The 15,549-nt window shown below is 43.9% G+C and overlaps 1 protein-coding gene across 2 annotated transcripts in view; it reads right to left on the bottom strand.

Moving 5' to 3' along the window:
* Nucleotides 1–15,549, bottom strand: part of GALNT10 (UDP-N-acetyl-alpha-D-galactosamine:polypeptide N-acetylgalactosaminyltransferase 10 (GalNAc-T10)) — a 323,413-nt gene that overhangs the window by 151,760 nt on the left and 156,104 nt on the right. The window contains exons 2-3 of one of the 2 annotated variants that reach the window (XM_006863909.1): nucleotides 10,988–11,090; nucleotides 6,580–6,718 (exon numbers count right to left, since the gene is read on the bottom strand). In XM_006863909.1, the coding sequence (XP_006863971.1) occupies nucleotides 6,580–6,718; nucleotides 10,988–11,090 (242 nt within the window). The remainder of the gene's footprint in view (nucleotides 1–6,579; nucleotides 6,719–10,987; nucleotides 11,091–15,549) is intronic. The other variant, XM_006863910.1, reaches the window with a different exon arrangement.

The raw sequence follows: 15,549 nt of genomic DNA, 5'->3' as shown, positions 1-15,549 counted from the left end.
AGCAAGCCTTTATTTCATGTACCTTGGACATGTAATCAGGAGGGTCTAGTTCTTAGAAAAGAATATCATGCTTGATAAAACAGAAGGTCAATAAAAAAGAGGAAGACCCTTAAGAAGAGGAATTGGCAAAGTAGCTGCAACAATGGGCTCAAACACATCAATGAATGTGAGCATTGAGAAGGGCCAGAAAGTGTTTCTTTCCATTGTACATATCAGAACCAACTCAATGGCACCTCATCAACAACAGTACATTTTCCATCTTAGACATTCTAGGTTTCATTTCCATACATTTAATTTGGTTCTTTTTATATCATCATGGCTGTGTTTAATTTTTTTCCACATATGGAATACATACATTTGGAATGCTAATTCCAATATCTGTTGTCAGCTTTTAGTTGGTTTTGATTGATTATTCTCCTCATTATAAGTGGTGTTTTCCTGCTTTTTGTCATGCCTGGTAATCTTGCAGTAGATTTGACCTTGTTGGGTATTGAAAATATTTGTATTCCCATAAATATTCTCCAGCTTAGTTCTGGGATGCAGTTAAGATACCTGGAAACAGTTTGATCCTTTTGAGTCTAATTTCTGATATTTTTGACAGATACAACCAGTACTCCATTTAGGGCTAATTAGTCCCCACTGTGGGAAGACTCAGGAGCCCTGGTAGCCCATTGGTTAAAGTGCTTAGCTGCTAACACAAAGGTCATTGGTTTGAACCCACTAACTGCTCAACAGGAGAAAGATGTGGTAGTCTGTTTCCATAAAGATTTACAGCCTTGGAAATTCTATGGGCATAGTTCTACAGTGTCCTATAGGGTCACCATGAGTTGAAATCAACTTGCGCTGTCAAAGGTTTTGAACGTTGTTGGGAGTCAAGATTCTTCTCAATACTCAACTGTCCCTGAATTCTGAAGTTTTCCAATCTGGGTAGAGAGAAGAGGCATAAATCTTGGCATTGTGTGAATGCTGGGAACAACTTCCTCTAATCTTTTAGGGTGGCTCTTTCTCCAGCCGTGGGTAGTTTCTTCACAAGCAGGCACTGATGAGTACTCAATTGACCACATGCAACACTGTCTGCAGCTCTCCATGCTTCTCTGTGCGTACAGTTGTCTCCCCTCAGTCCTTTGTCTCAGGAAGTCTATCTTCTCTCTTGGATCTACCTGGACTCTCAGCAACATCTCCTCAACTCAGGGTATCCTGTAAGCTCTACCTGAGTTCCCACTCCTTGTCCTGGGGCCTAGGAATTCTTGAGACAGTAAGTTGGGGCTTTTATAGTCTTCACATTGTTTCCTGTCTCTTAAGGACCATTATCCTTCATTGCCTGATATTCAATGTCTTGAAAAATCATTGCTTTATGTATTTTGTCTAGGTTTTTGTTTTTCAATGTTTTTATTTTGGTTTGTTTCAGGTAGGGGGATAAGTCTGATCCCTATTACTCCATCTTGGCCCCCAAATAACATATTCTATAACTCTATCTGTAAGGAGCCCTGGTGGTGCTGTAGGATAAGCACTGGATTGCTAACTGCAAGGTCGGCGGTTCAAACCCACAGTCACTCTACAAGAGAACTAAGAGACTCTCTATTCCCATAAAGATTTACAGTCTCTGAAACACTTTATAGGGTCGTTGGAATCTTGATTACTTGATGGCAGTGAGTTTGGTTTTGGTACGTCTATATGTATATTTGGAGTATGGCTTAATGCGCCATTTGAACTGCAAGGTCAGTATTTCAGTCTTACCTGCTACTCCCTGGAAACCCTATACAAGGTCGCTATGGGTCTGAATCAACTCAACAGCACTTAACAACAACAACAACCAACAATATGTATTTCAAGGAGCTCTGGTAGCATAGTGGTTACGAGTAGGGCTGCTAACCTCAAGGTCAGCAGTTCGGAAACTACAAGCAGTTCTGCGGGAGAAGGATGAGGCTTTCTGCTCCTGTAAAGATTTACAGCCTCAGAAACCCTGTACAGGGTCGCTATGAGTCAGAACCAACTGCAAGGTACATAATCAACCAACCATATGTATATTCATATTGGGAGTTTACCATTATTAATATTATTATTGTTATTATAACAAATGTGGATTGAATTAAATTCCCTGCACAGTCAACTGTGATTTTTTTCCAGACATTTTTCATATTTAATATTTCACATTCAATAAGTATTTTACAGATATAATAGGCTATTAACTCCCTCCCTTATTGCTTTTGCTTTGTAACCTGTTGGGGATAAAAAGGCAGTCAATAGAACACTGGTCTATTTTAATAATATAAAAGTCTATAAGTTCCTTTGAGGAAATTCAACACATACCATAAATTAACCTTGTTAACAAAAAGGGGAAAACAAAACAGAGCATGGGCCCAGGAATCTGAGAGACTTGGACCTCTTACTGTATGTAACAAGGGCTTGATATTATTAGTCATTCATTATTGGAAGTAAAACCCCAATGGAGAAAGCAGGTCAGGATTGTAGGCTGCTTTCATTCTCACTATGGAGAATGTCTACATGGGAGAAACTGACCACTCAACAGAGGGATTTTCCCAGGAGCCTGCAGGCACAGCCACTTCAGCAGTGGGCTCCACTGGGTCATGGGTCCTGTGCCCTGGGAGAGGGTTTCATGCACTGCTGCCAAGCAGCCTGGCAGGGTTCCTTGGAGAGTCAGAAAAGCGGGCTAGCCCACCAGCCAGCCTCTCTTCACGCTCTGGGTGGGAGGTGCAGAGGGCAGGTCTGCTTAAGCCAGCTGGCTGCCTCCCACATGCAAGCCCAGCAAGTCGGGCCAAATTGCCTCGTTTCCGTTCTTGTCTGCGCGGTCCCGGGTGCCACTCCCGGTGGAAGCAAAGGCAGCTGGCACAAACAAACAGCCCTAAAAATCCTGCTTTTGAAAGGCTGTTGCCAAAATTTAGTTTGAAGGAATAAAAGGCAAACAGAAACCTCAGCTCCTGCTACAGAAGTTGTTTAAGCTGAAAGAAACCAAAGGGAAAGAGTGGCTCCACTGCTCTAATGCACTTACCCATTCCTGCTGTCACGTTGCTGGAAAGATTCCCCCCCCCCCCCGCCTCCCCCCGGAAAAAGGAAAAGCTCTTCAAGACATCTGTCAACTTATTTCTGAAAAGCTGGCTTCCACAATTGGGGATTCTACAAAAGAGAGGTGCCGGGAGCACTAGATTTGGCAACATTTTTCGCTGTAACTTGGATGCTGCCTGGGTGGGGTGGTACTAGGCATGCCTACGACATCCTTGGACTCAGTTCACCTCCAGCTGGGATGGCCATACTTTACTTTATTCATGCCAGGGAGCCCTCTGCCCGACTGGTGAAGGCTATAGACCCCCTTCTAAGAGCAATCCTTCTAACATGTAATCTAACTATGAGATCACAAAGGAAAACAATTATGCAGAAATGTAGTTATCAAAATAACAAAAAATTGAAATATTGTGACAATGTACTCTTTATTAACACATTAACAAGATCTAGTTGTAGTCCTGAAACTTATCTTAAAGTAGTGATTAGCGTACGTGAGATTTCAAGTTACAGGTTTCTCCCACTCTCCAAAAGCATTCTTTAAAAAAAATAAAAAAAAAGTAAAGCATTTTTATAAAACCTTTTGTAAGCTGAAATGAGGTAGAGCAAAGAAGCAAATACCATTAATTTATATGGGGAATTTTTTTTTAGTGTTTCCAGACCCCAAAAATAATCTATAAATTATACCAAATAACATATGAAACCTAAAATATACTAACACATAGTGTTTACAGACACAGTTGAACGCCATGGTGGCTTGGCACTGAGATGCCGAGTGTAGTTTCCAGAGAAGGAGCTAGGGCTGCGCCACTCTGGCCGCTCTAGGTATGAGCTGTCTCATTAAGGGCTCACTGCAAAACACACGTTGAATGCGAGGCTGGCTTTTTGCCATTCTTCGTTAAAGCGAAACTCCTCTTTAGATTTGTTTTAGTTAGCAAAAACAGGTACTAATGCAGGTCTTTTATAAACATGAAGTGGTATAAAGAGAACTTTCGAAAAGTAGGGGATGCTTGTATCTGTCCAGTGATGTGAAAGTAAATGGTTCCTTTTGGTGACAATGGCACAAGTTGTTGGTGGCCTACATTCATAACTTAGGAAACAGTAAATTTCTGTTAGATGCTTATAAATGCATTTTTATTTTTATAAGCATCTAACCTGCATTAGTACCCTGTCATTGTAAAAATATTGCTTATTTCTTACCAGTGTCTCTCAACCATGATTAAAATGAGAATCATTTTGGGAGGTTTTGAAAAATACTGAGACCTATGTCCCATCCCCAGAAATTCAAAATTCAGTTGTCTGGAGTTGAGCCCTGGCTTTTGTATCTGTTTTTGTTTCTAAAACCTTCCCAGGAGCAGCCAGCTTGGGAACCCAGCGTCCCACAGGAACAGCGGCTGAGGTTAGACTATAATGCCTCCAAATGAACTCCTTTCCTAGACCCAGAACGATAAAATTAGTGTCGAATTCTGAACTCTGCTAAGGGCTACACACAGAAATTGAGTTTCTGACCCTCAGAGTTAGGTCACCGTTCTGAATCCAGTAACATCAGAAATAGCCGAACTACACTTGCAGATTGAGACAGAAAAGTCTGGACTTGACAGTGAAGACCAGCAAACAAATTGCATATCCTACAGGCAAGCATACGGAGCCCCCCTGCTCCCTCCTCTCAAGGCAAGAAATGCTCAAGAAAAAGGCCCCGTCCTGGTGAGCAACACACCTTTGGGGTAGGATTTCCAGCTGGGAGATGCTGGACAAGCCTTCTTCAAGCTCCTGGATCCTGGTTTCCTTATCTACACAGTGGGGATGATAGTAATCATGCCAACCTCCAGTACTGTTGCAGAAACTAAAGGAGGTAATGGAGCTGAAAGCGTTTTGTAAGTTGCCAAACACATTCCCAAGATTAATTCTTTATTACTGCATTCTACTGATTGAATTCTTAGAGGCGTTAAGGCATTTACGGCTCAGTGGCTAAGAACATGGATTTTAGAGAGCCAGACTCCCTGCATTCAAGTTTGGTTTACCTCTTACCAGTGGTGCCATCTCATGCAAATTACGTAACCTTTGTGTGCCTCAATTCCTCATCTGCAAGATGGTGATAATAATGTTGCCTATCTCTTAGTGGTTTGGCTGAGTTAACACATTCAGAGCAGTGGCTCTAAAACTTGAGCATGCATTAGAATCACCTGGAAGTCTTGTTAAAACACTAGTTGCTGGACTTCACCTCAGGGTTTCTGAGTTGGTAGATCTGGGCTGGGAACTGAGAATCTTCATTTCTAACAAGATCCCAAGTGGACCACGCTGTAAGGACCACTCACTTAAAACAACGCATGTTCTACTTCCTTTTTGCTGTTGTTGTTAAGTGCCGTGGAGTCCATTCCGACTCAGATCGACCAAGTATAGGGTTTCCAAGGACCAGTTGGTGAGTTTGAAGCACCAACCTTGCGATCCTGAGCTTATCTTAACTTAGGCCACATTAAACCACTTTATCCATCAGGGGTATCTAATAGTGCCTTCCTGTAGAAGCAATTTTGAAAGTATAGCCCCAAGATCAGCAGCATGAGCATTACCTGGGAGTCTGCTCAGAAAGCAAGTTCTCAGTCCTTACCCCAGACCTACTGAATCAGGAACTATGGTAGTGAGGTCCAATACCTTGCATTTTAACTGTCCCCCAGGTGATCTAAAGCATGTCAAGCTTGCAAATTATTGCTCTTTTAGAAAATCACCATCACCACCATCACAACTCTGATTTCATATGGACACAGGGGCAGGACAGTTCAAACAGAGTATAGTTTTGGTTGAACTGGAGTCCTTAGCTTCTGATTCACTGAGTGACCTTAAGCAAGTTACAAAATCCCTTCAAAGCCTTAGCTGCTTCACCTATAAAGTGAACATTGTTATAGAACCTACTTTATAGGAGCCCTGATAGAATTCACTGAGATGATGCATACGAAGTATTTGGCACATATGGAGGGGGTTTCAAAAAGTTCATGGAAACATGGAATTAAAAGATAATGGAAAATTTCCGTGAGTGTTTCGAAGCCCCCTTATACTACATGTTCAAAGAACGTTAGCTGCTGTTAACATTTTTGTAATCATTCTGCCATGTCCTCCTACAAAATGATTTGAGGCAGTGTTTAACAAGGACATAAATATGTAGGAGCGCTACAATAAAACGCAAGCAAGGAAATACAATACAAATATCACACACAGTAAACGGAGAGAGTAAGGTTGAAACTGTCATGACAACTGTCCTCCAAATTTAGGTCTGAACATTGAAGCAGGTCAGAGCAAAATGGGGAAATGCAGAGGTTAGAGGGTTCCCACTGCCGGCAAACAGAAGGGAGCTGAGTTCTTCAGAGGAGACAGCATCCCAGTCCCCACACACCAGCTCTGAGTTCTAGGAGAATCTGACCACTTGGACCTTGGCATAAAGTCCTGCCCTGCATAAAAGGTGAGAACCTTTCTTCTCCAGCAGGGCTTCATGTGCCCATTTCTTTCATTCACAATAAGAGTCAAGGGCAAAAAGTTTAGTTCCCAAAAGATGAGAGATGTTACACCTACTTTGGGTGGCGAATGTCAGGAAGAGAGCGATTCAGAGAGATTTTATCACTGATGTAGATGTTAAATCCATTTTCTCGGTATGCCTGGTCCACTCTCTCAGCATCACTCATGGGGTAAGGTCTCCCTTGTTCTCCATTTCCTAGAGACAAAGAATAAATTCCATATTGCTAATGTTCTGACACATATTGGAGTACTGTGTATGGAGGTGGGAGGGATGAAGGATGAAAACTATGACTACACTGTAATATTAGAGTTTATATTTGGATACAGAGCATATCACCAAATTTTGTAGAGCCAATTACTATTATTGAGTTGCTGCTGTGTTGGGCACTTTAATGACCTTGTTCTCATGCAATCTCCACACCAACCTTGTATGGTGGACATTCTTGGGAAGGCTATCAAATCAAGTCTGTAGGTTCCAAAGTCCATGCTCCCTCTACTCTGCCTACTGGCCCCAGATAACTGATTGTAGAAGTCTGATCGCCTAGAGAGGAAGTCTGGTCTACCAAAAATGAGGTGGTAAACTTTGGGGCAAGTTGATCACTTTTTGGAGCTCTGGTACCCACCAGTGTGTTTGGGAGAGTCAAATATGGCATGCACGAAAGTTTTTTGTAAATTATGAAACACTATATAAAAGTCCTGGTGTGGCACTGTGGGTTAATGCACTAGACTACAAAGTCAGTTTGGACTGCAACGACGGTAGTTCAAGATCACCAGCTGCTCCTCGGACACCCTATACAGGGTTGTTCTGAGTTGGAACCAACTCAAGGGCACTTAACAACAACATATAAAGGCTGGAGTCCTTTGTGGTACTGTGGAATAATGCACTGGATGGCAAAGTTGGTTGGAATCACAAGGTCGGTGGTTCAATCTCACCATCCGCTCCTTGGAAACCCTAATACAGGTCACTGAGTCAGAACCGACTTGGCGGCACTTAACAATAACAACAATATAAAGGTGAGGAAATATTAAGATTACTGTCTAAGTAAGGACAAATTTATATTTCAAATTTCCACAGATTATAAAAGATTTTTTTAAGCAAGCAAACAAATTAGGATTAGGATCCATGCTGTGGGTTAATACGTTGGCCTGCAAAGTTGGTGTGAACCACAAGGTCAGTGGTTCAAGCTCACCAGCCGCTCCTCAGAAACCCTACACATGGTCGCTATGGGTCAGAACCAAGTCAATGACACAACAACAGCCAAGGTGTGGCGCTACAGGATCAGCAATGGACTGAGAACCACAAAGTCCACAGTTCAAAGCCACCAGGTGCTCCTGGGAAACCCTATACAAGGTCTCTATGAGTCGGAACCAACTCAATGGCACTTAACCACAACAGCCATGGATAGGATTGCCTGAAGAGTTGCTTTGAGTGCTGGATATGGTGGTATTAATGTGTTCACTCTTTTCTACAAGTGGGAAGAGTCTCCACAACATTATTCTCTCGATTCCCAGGGTGCATATGGGAAGTGGCAATGTTAACAAACGTCTGTCTTGAAATGGCAATCAAATTTTGCATCTTCAAATATGACTCAACCACAAAGAGAAAATAAGTCCTGATACATGTTACAACATGAATGAACCTTGAAAACATGTTGAGTGAAATAAGTCACACCAAAAGGACAAATATTATACAACCCAATTTTCATGAAATATTTAGAACAGGGAAATATATAGAGAAACCAAGTGATTTAGAACAAAGTCTTGCCAGGGGCAAGAAGGAGAGGAAAGGGGGAGGAGTCATTGCTTTGGGGTCCCTGAGCTTCTGCTAATAGTAATGGAACAATTTGAAAATGGATAGTGGTGGTGGTTTAACAACATAATAAATGTAATCAATGTCATTTAATTGATAGGTAAAACAAGGTTGAATTGGCTAATGTTTCTCATCTGCATCTGTATTTTTACAATTAAAAGGGGAAAAAAAAAAAAAAAGCATCTTCCATCCTAGAGAGGGAGCTGGAAAGCCCTAGGAAGCAGCCCAGGTTTGGGGGCTTGGGCTCAGGTGCCTACTGCCTGAGGGGACATAAATTCTGGGGGATACCGAGAGCTGCCCACAGCCTCCCTGCTGGGCTGGGCAAGAGCAGAGGGGAGGTGAGCAGGTCCCTCAGTGGTGTCCGATGAATCCCGAGTCCTCAGGGTGGGAGGGGCAGGAGGGAGAGGGTCTTGGCCATCAAAAGATACCATAAACTTTGGTTTAAAACATTAACTTAAGTGGAGGGAAGGCTTCTAGCTTGGGGCTGAGATGGGGAACAGGGAAGCAGGGAATATGGGAGGTGACAAAGGAAAAAGCCAACAAAAAGTTTTGGGTTTTGCTTCCGGCTTAAGAAAGATCTCTGGTCATCCATTTAACTAGAAGGAGTCGGGTAGGGGAGCTGAGGGAGGGCGAGAGAAGGACTGCAATGGGGGAACCTGCAGGCTGGGGGTGGGGTGACCTCTTGGTCACAGCAGTCACTGTTTCAAGCTTGACAGGAAAGTGGTTTTCTCAATTCAGTCAGAAGATGGAGAGGACCTCAGCGTCTGTAACGTCTAATGCTCCATGACAACAAACTGCTGACTAGGGTCTGGTACAGATTCTGGGACACTCACAAACACGGCCAGCAGAAAGAACAGAAGAGACGCTTGAGAAGGGTAACTAGAGAGCTCAGGTGCTGGTACTGGGGAGAAGGGAGTCTGAAGCCCAGCCCTGTATCCCCTTGGTTCCCAGCTATGTCATTCTTGGGCATGCCTTTAGCTTTTCGAAGTCTTGGGTTTTGCCACTTACATTAATTGAGATACTGCTAGACCACAAGGTCAGTTTGAGCTGCAAGACTGGCAGTTCAAACCCACCAGCCACTCCTGGGAAACCCTATACAAGGTCACTGAGGCAGAATTGACTTGACGGCACTTACCAACAACAGCATGGGATGATTAAGGAGGAAATGGAGGGAAAGACACCTGGCACATAGTTAGTACTCAACAAATGTTGGTTATTATTATTCTTACTGCTGCCTCAGTTGCTTACTTTTTTCTTGATGATTAGCCCAATGTTTTAATGACTCTGTTATAACTGTCTGGTAAATCAGCTCTTTGCAAATACTTCCTTTCTTACTTTAAGCCAACACTTCCCCCTTCATTTTAAATCAGTAGCATTCAAACCTCGTCTCATGTACTTTTGACATGTTATCAGCAGGAACCAATCCCTGGAAAAGGACATCATGCTAGGTAAAGTAGAGGCTCTGTGAAAAAGAGGAAGACCCTCAAGGAAATGGACTGACACAGTGGCTGCAACAATGGGCTAAACGTAACAATTGTGAGGATGGTGCAAGATGGGGCAGTATTTAGTTCTGTTATAAAAAGAGACACTATGAGTCGGAACCAACTCAAGGACACCTAACACCCCCAGGATACAGACAGAACGCATGCCCTATCTTTAGACTTCCTTGGCCATCATTTATTATGTCAGCTCTACTCAGAGCTTTGTTTAAATCTGATTTTTGTCATTATGTAATTTAAAAAAAACCACAATAGTGGTGAGTACTTTTGAGATAAAAATGACTAAAATGCCAACCCCTTGCAGTGAGACAGCGCTTTTCAGTGGTCCAAAACTACTTCATGTCCATCACGTTATGCGGCCACCTTCAAACCAGTATTCTAAGGTGGTCAGAGCAGAAAGTATGAGTCCCAATGACAACTGGAGAAACTGAAGCTTAGGGAATATGAACATATCTAATGTTGGCTGGTAAGAAGCATCAGAGTAGGCTCCTGACTTTTCACCCAGGCTTTCCAAAGAGAATTCTCCACATCATTTCTGCACCACCACCACCACCACCTCAATGCTTCCCAACTCCTCTGTGCAAGATGAACTGCTCCAAAAATGAACTGGCTAAAGAACACTTTAGCTGAAGCCCATTAAACTAATTCAGCCTCGCAACAGTAGTGCTGGGTCATTAGGGATGAACTCTGCCTTTCAAATCTGGGTTCTAATCCCATGTCTACCACTCTCTCACTATGGACAGGTTACCCCATCTCTCTGAGTTACAGGTCTTTTCTCTGTCAAATGGGCCATGAAGGTTGATGTGGAGCTTCACTGAGAAAATGCGCAACATGTGGAACTTGGACCTTGCTCAGAGCAGATGTGTAATAAACGTTGGCTTTTATGATTACTGTTCACTTTAGTGATAATATACGGCATAACGAGGAGACGATATTTATCACCCAATAAAGGTGGTAGGGAAAATGCCTATAGGCAGATCTAGTGATGTGAGTGGAGAAGGGGGTCAGCTACAAAGGAAAGGAGGGGTCCTTGAAATCAGAGGAAGCCATGGTGACAGATGAATAGAGTGTTAACACAGGATCCAGACACCCCCACTAAATACAAACTACACATGTAGTCTTCATAGGACCTGCCATGACAGTCTGCCCGCCTTACCTACACGCTGCGCATCCCTTCTGATGGCTTCCTTGTCGTGCCAGTCCTTCAGCTTCTGCCCATCACCCATGGGAAGTGTCTTCTTCTGGCGTCTGTGTGAGCCCTTAAAAAAAAAAAAAATCATGAAACAGGGGAACTATATCTTAGTATCATTGTGGGTGTTGTTGTCTAGTCGATTCCGACTCACAGCGACCCCTGTACACAGCAACACTGGACTTGTGGTTCAAACCAGCATTGCAGTCGAGTGCTTATCCTATAGTGCCATCATTTACACAACATAAGGGAGACTTCTTGCACTGAATAAATGTATTTGTTCATTTATTAGTTCACGTAGTGTACTATGTTACATAGTGTAACATAGTTCACTCTGTATACCTTCTTAGTGCGACTGTGTGCCAGATAGCTGCTGCAAAGAACAGAAAGATGAGCGCGCAGTACCACTTTCATGGACCTCACCACGATCGGAAGAATAGTGTTAACTATAGTGCTGTCAGCAGAAATATAACCCAAACCACAAACACAAGTCAAATGTGTAACTTTAAATTTTCTAGTATCCACATTAGAAATATAAAAACAGGTAAAGTTAATATTATTTTCAACTCAATGTACTCTAAAACATTATTATTTTAACATGCAATTAATATAAAACATTAATGAGATTTTTTTAAATCTTTTTGGGTGAGGGCAACCAGTCTTGGACTCCTGGTGTGGTGCTGTAGGATCAGCAATGGACTGCAAGCCACAAGGTCCACAGTTCAAACCCACCAGCTGCTCCTCAGAAACCCTATACAGGATCACTATGAGTTGGAACCGACTCGGTGGCGCTTAATAACAAACAGTCTCGGAGACCAATGCGTACCACACACCTGTGACAGTATACCTCAGTTAGAACTAGCACATGTGACTCAGGGCAATACGCTGGACAGGGTAGGGTCAGTAAATCTTCCACAATACTCAGGAAAAGGGCTACGGGAGTTCCTTCTCCCAGAAGAAACGGGGACGGTTTCCTGGGGGTGAAATGCATGCAAGGCAGGCAGGGCAATAGGCCTGGGTGAAAGCTGGGAGGTGTGGAGGAGACTGGCAGAGTGAAGAGAAGGGCAGAGCTAGAGCAGGGTAGAAAGTTGGATCCTGGTCACCTCTGCAGTCCCAGTGTGTGCTGGTCCCAAATAGGGCAAACATTTGGCAAATGTGTGTTGCATGTACAAGCAAGCAGCAGAATGACTGAATGGGAAAAGGGCTATGCAGCAGCCGTGGGGGCAGCAGGATGATACACAGGCTGCACTCTGGAGGGTTTATGAAGTGTCTGAGGCGGCGAGCCCTCTGACTGGGTCCCTTAGGAAGTGTTTTCCCTAATTAAAGGGGGCCATCTGAAGGCATCTGATGCTTTTCCACCAGACATAGTCAAGTCTGCAGATCTCCCTTATGCCCCACACCCCCAAGTTCAGGCCCCATCCATGCTCGTGCCTTCCTGAGGTAACACCACTCCACAGAGCTGTTTAAATCTCTTTTGTGCTCACCTAAATGAGAACAGTTTTCTAGATCACCTTGCTCATTAAAAATCCTGCAGACTTGTTCTTGCCACCATGGCATGGAGAATCCAATAGTCCTATTTCCTGTATAATTAACTATGAAGGCCTGCTACATTAGGTGTGCTGGAGCATTAACACTAACAAGAAACCACCTGAATAAAAGCATCCCCATGCCTGTTTATTAAGTCTCCGGCTGATCCTTGTGTTAGCAGATTTTCCATAACGGCTCAATATCTTTACAGCAGCTCTAGTGGTAATAGCAATCCTTTGTAGTCTCTCTTTCACAGACCTGAGATGCAAGAAGGAAATTCTGAAAGAAATTCGCAGAGACACAGCCATCACCTGCAAACAGTGTGCTAGACTCTTAGGAGTCAAAGAGGCTGAGCTGGAAGGTCCGTCAATGCAGGGGATTCCCTGGGTGGTGCAAACAGGTAACATACTCAAAAAAAAGTCTGATAAGACTGGAGATGTGAGTCCACCCAGAGGTACCTCAGAGGAAAGACCTTGAGACCTACTTCCAAAAAAATCAGTCACTGAACATCCATGACACACAATGGGGTCGTTATTGAGTTGGAATCAATTTAATGGTAACTGTTAATCATTTCGAGGGTTTCAATTGTGTAGGGTTACAGGTGTTACAGGGAGTGCCAACTACACCTCTGCCCTGTAAGAGAGAGGGCTCTTGCCTTCTAGTGATTAAGAATAGTCAGGGGAGGCAGAGTTTCCATACGAACGAAAGTTTATTAAAGGCAGGAGGCTTGTAAGCAGAGATGGGGAGGGCTCATCCCCCAGTCTGCCTGAACCAAGGCTTTGCTGGGGTTTAAAAGGTTTGTTGTTGTTGTTAAGTGCCGTCGAGTCAATTCCGACCCATAGCGACCCTGTATAGGGTTTCCAAGGAGCAGCTGGTGAGCTTGAACCACCAACCTTGATAAAAGGTTGGTTTAGGGTAGGGAAAAAACATCATGTTTATTCATAGGGATAGGTGGGGTTTCTGTGAAATGGTCATGTTAATTGTGTGTTTACATAGTATTTCTTCAAGAACTCTGGTTGGAGCAGACAGAACTTATTCTGGGGGTTGTCGAGATGCTTGGTTCTTAGGGACTCTAATTCAGACTCCCAGAGGCTAGCCTCTCCTTTGCCCCAGTAGAAGGTTGGTCCCTTAAAGTTACGCCTATGGCACTAAGTAAACCAGTCCAGCTTGCGAAGTATTTCACAAGGAAGTAAAATTACAGAATTTTATGGTGGTCTTCCTTAATGGGAAGTCCCACAGAATACAGAATTTTTATGGATGATCTTGCTTAATGGCATGTTCCAGGATGTGGTTGCTCATTTAAGGCCCTTGGCATGTCCTGCACATCTTTACAACTGCTTGAGGAAAGAGGGGTGTAGGCCTCAACATTCCTCTAGACTTCGGTTATAAGATTTCAACTATTAAGTGGCCCATGTTTATTTCTGATTTCTTGGACCCTTTTCCCCCTGTCTCAAAGGGGAGTGCCTCCCTAGTTCTCTTTAACCAGGGCAGTAGAGCATCTGTTTTATACACTGGGGGTCCAAGTAGGATTTCATTTGAAAATGTTCCTCTGCTAAAAACAAACAATCAAAACTCGAAAACAAACAAAAATACAGAGAAGCTAAGCCCTGGGAAGAGTCCAGGACCTGCCCAAGATAACAGTCTGAAGATGAGGCTGTCTGCTCCCATAAAGATTTACAGTCTCTGGCGAACTAAGCCTCACAATATTCAGAGGGCTTCTGTGGACTCGGTTGGGGACCTGATTGGCAAGCAGTGCGAGGAGACCCGAGGACTCCTGGGCCCAGAGTCAGTGACGTGGCCACGGAGGACTTGAGTGGAGAATGGAGCTGCCGGCTGATGGGAAGAGAGGGCATGTGCACAAGAACACACCCACACTTGCAGATGACACCCATGTGACTGGGACTGGATGACTGGATGATCAGAGCTCAACCAGGAGAAGAAAGAAGGGGGTGGGGAATAAAAAAAAAAGAGAGATGAATGAGCTGATTCAATCTGATGAACTTGACCTATGCTAACGAATGCAGTGACTCAAAAGAGGCAACAAATCCTTACAGCAGGAAACATTCCCACCCCCTCCACACACAGAGTGGACAGAGATGGGCAACTTGGACATTGGATACCCAAATGGGGAAGGAGGAACTACGAAGGCAAGAAGGAACTGGCTTACAAGCTTTTAAGAGGGAACCTAGAGCTAGGGGGCATGGAGGAAGGCAGAATCTCCAGTGAGTACTATCCAATTTGTCTTGGTGGAGCTGATGAAATGAAATACAGACGGGTTACGCGCGATACTGTAGTGAATAATGGTTATCAGGATGGATTGTGAGTGTTGGAAATGCAAAGGTGGACATTTTGTGGCAAGGAAGGGAGCAACTGTTTCTCCAGTCTAGGAGCAGAGGTCTCTGGGACCACCAACGGAGAAGAGCCGAGAGCGGGACCCCACCCAGAAAAGTAGGGATGCCTGAGATGGAGACAGGGACAATGACATGGAGTGATGAATCAGCTGGGGACTTTGGATCCAGAGAGGGAGAGGAACTGTGGGCCGAAGACTGGGGTGGGGTGGGGGGAGTGCAGAGGATGTTCCAGGATATGCCCTTTGGTTGGGAGATGATGCAAAAAAAAAAGATTTACAGTCTCGTAAACTCTATGTATGGATGCTATAAGTCAGAATCAACTCCATGGCAGTGAGCTACAGTGTTAAGTAAGGTGTGCTCAGCTCTCCTTTCTCCAGCTCTACCTTCCAATTCTTTTCTTCTGAAGCTCTTCCAAAGATGGAGACTTTCAGTTGATCACAGTAGGCAACTGGTGGGACTGTAGGGGCTTCACAAATTCAGGCAACTGTAAAGGAAGGATCTCATCTATGGCTATGGTTCTCAAAGTGTGGTCCCTAGAACAGTAGCATTAGCACTACCTGGGAATCTGTTAAAAATGCAAATTCCTTCATCTGCATCTCCATTGAGGTCCCACCCCCACCCCTGACAAGAGCACCAAGGAGCCAGCCAGCC

This window comes from Chrysochloris asiatica, unplaced genomic scaffold (assembly GCF_000296735.1).
Source record: "Chrysochloris asiatica unplaced genomic scaffold, ChrAsi1.0 scaffold00057, whole genome shotgun sequence".
In the NCBI taxonomy this organism is placed as follows: domain Eukaryota; kingdom Metazoa; phylum Chordata; class Mammalia; order Afrosoricida; family Chrysochloridae; genus Chrysochloris; species Chrysochloris asiatica.
This window is presented reverse-complemented; position numbering and strand designations above follow the sequence as displayed.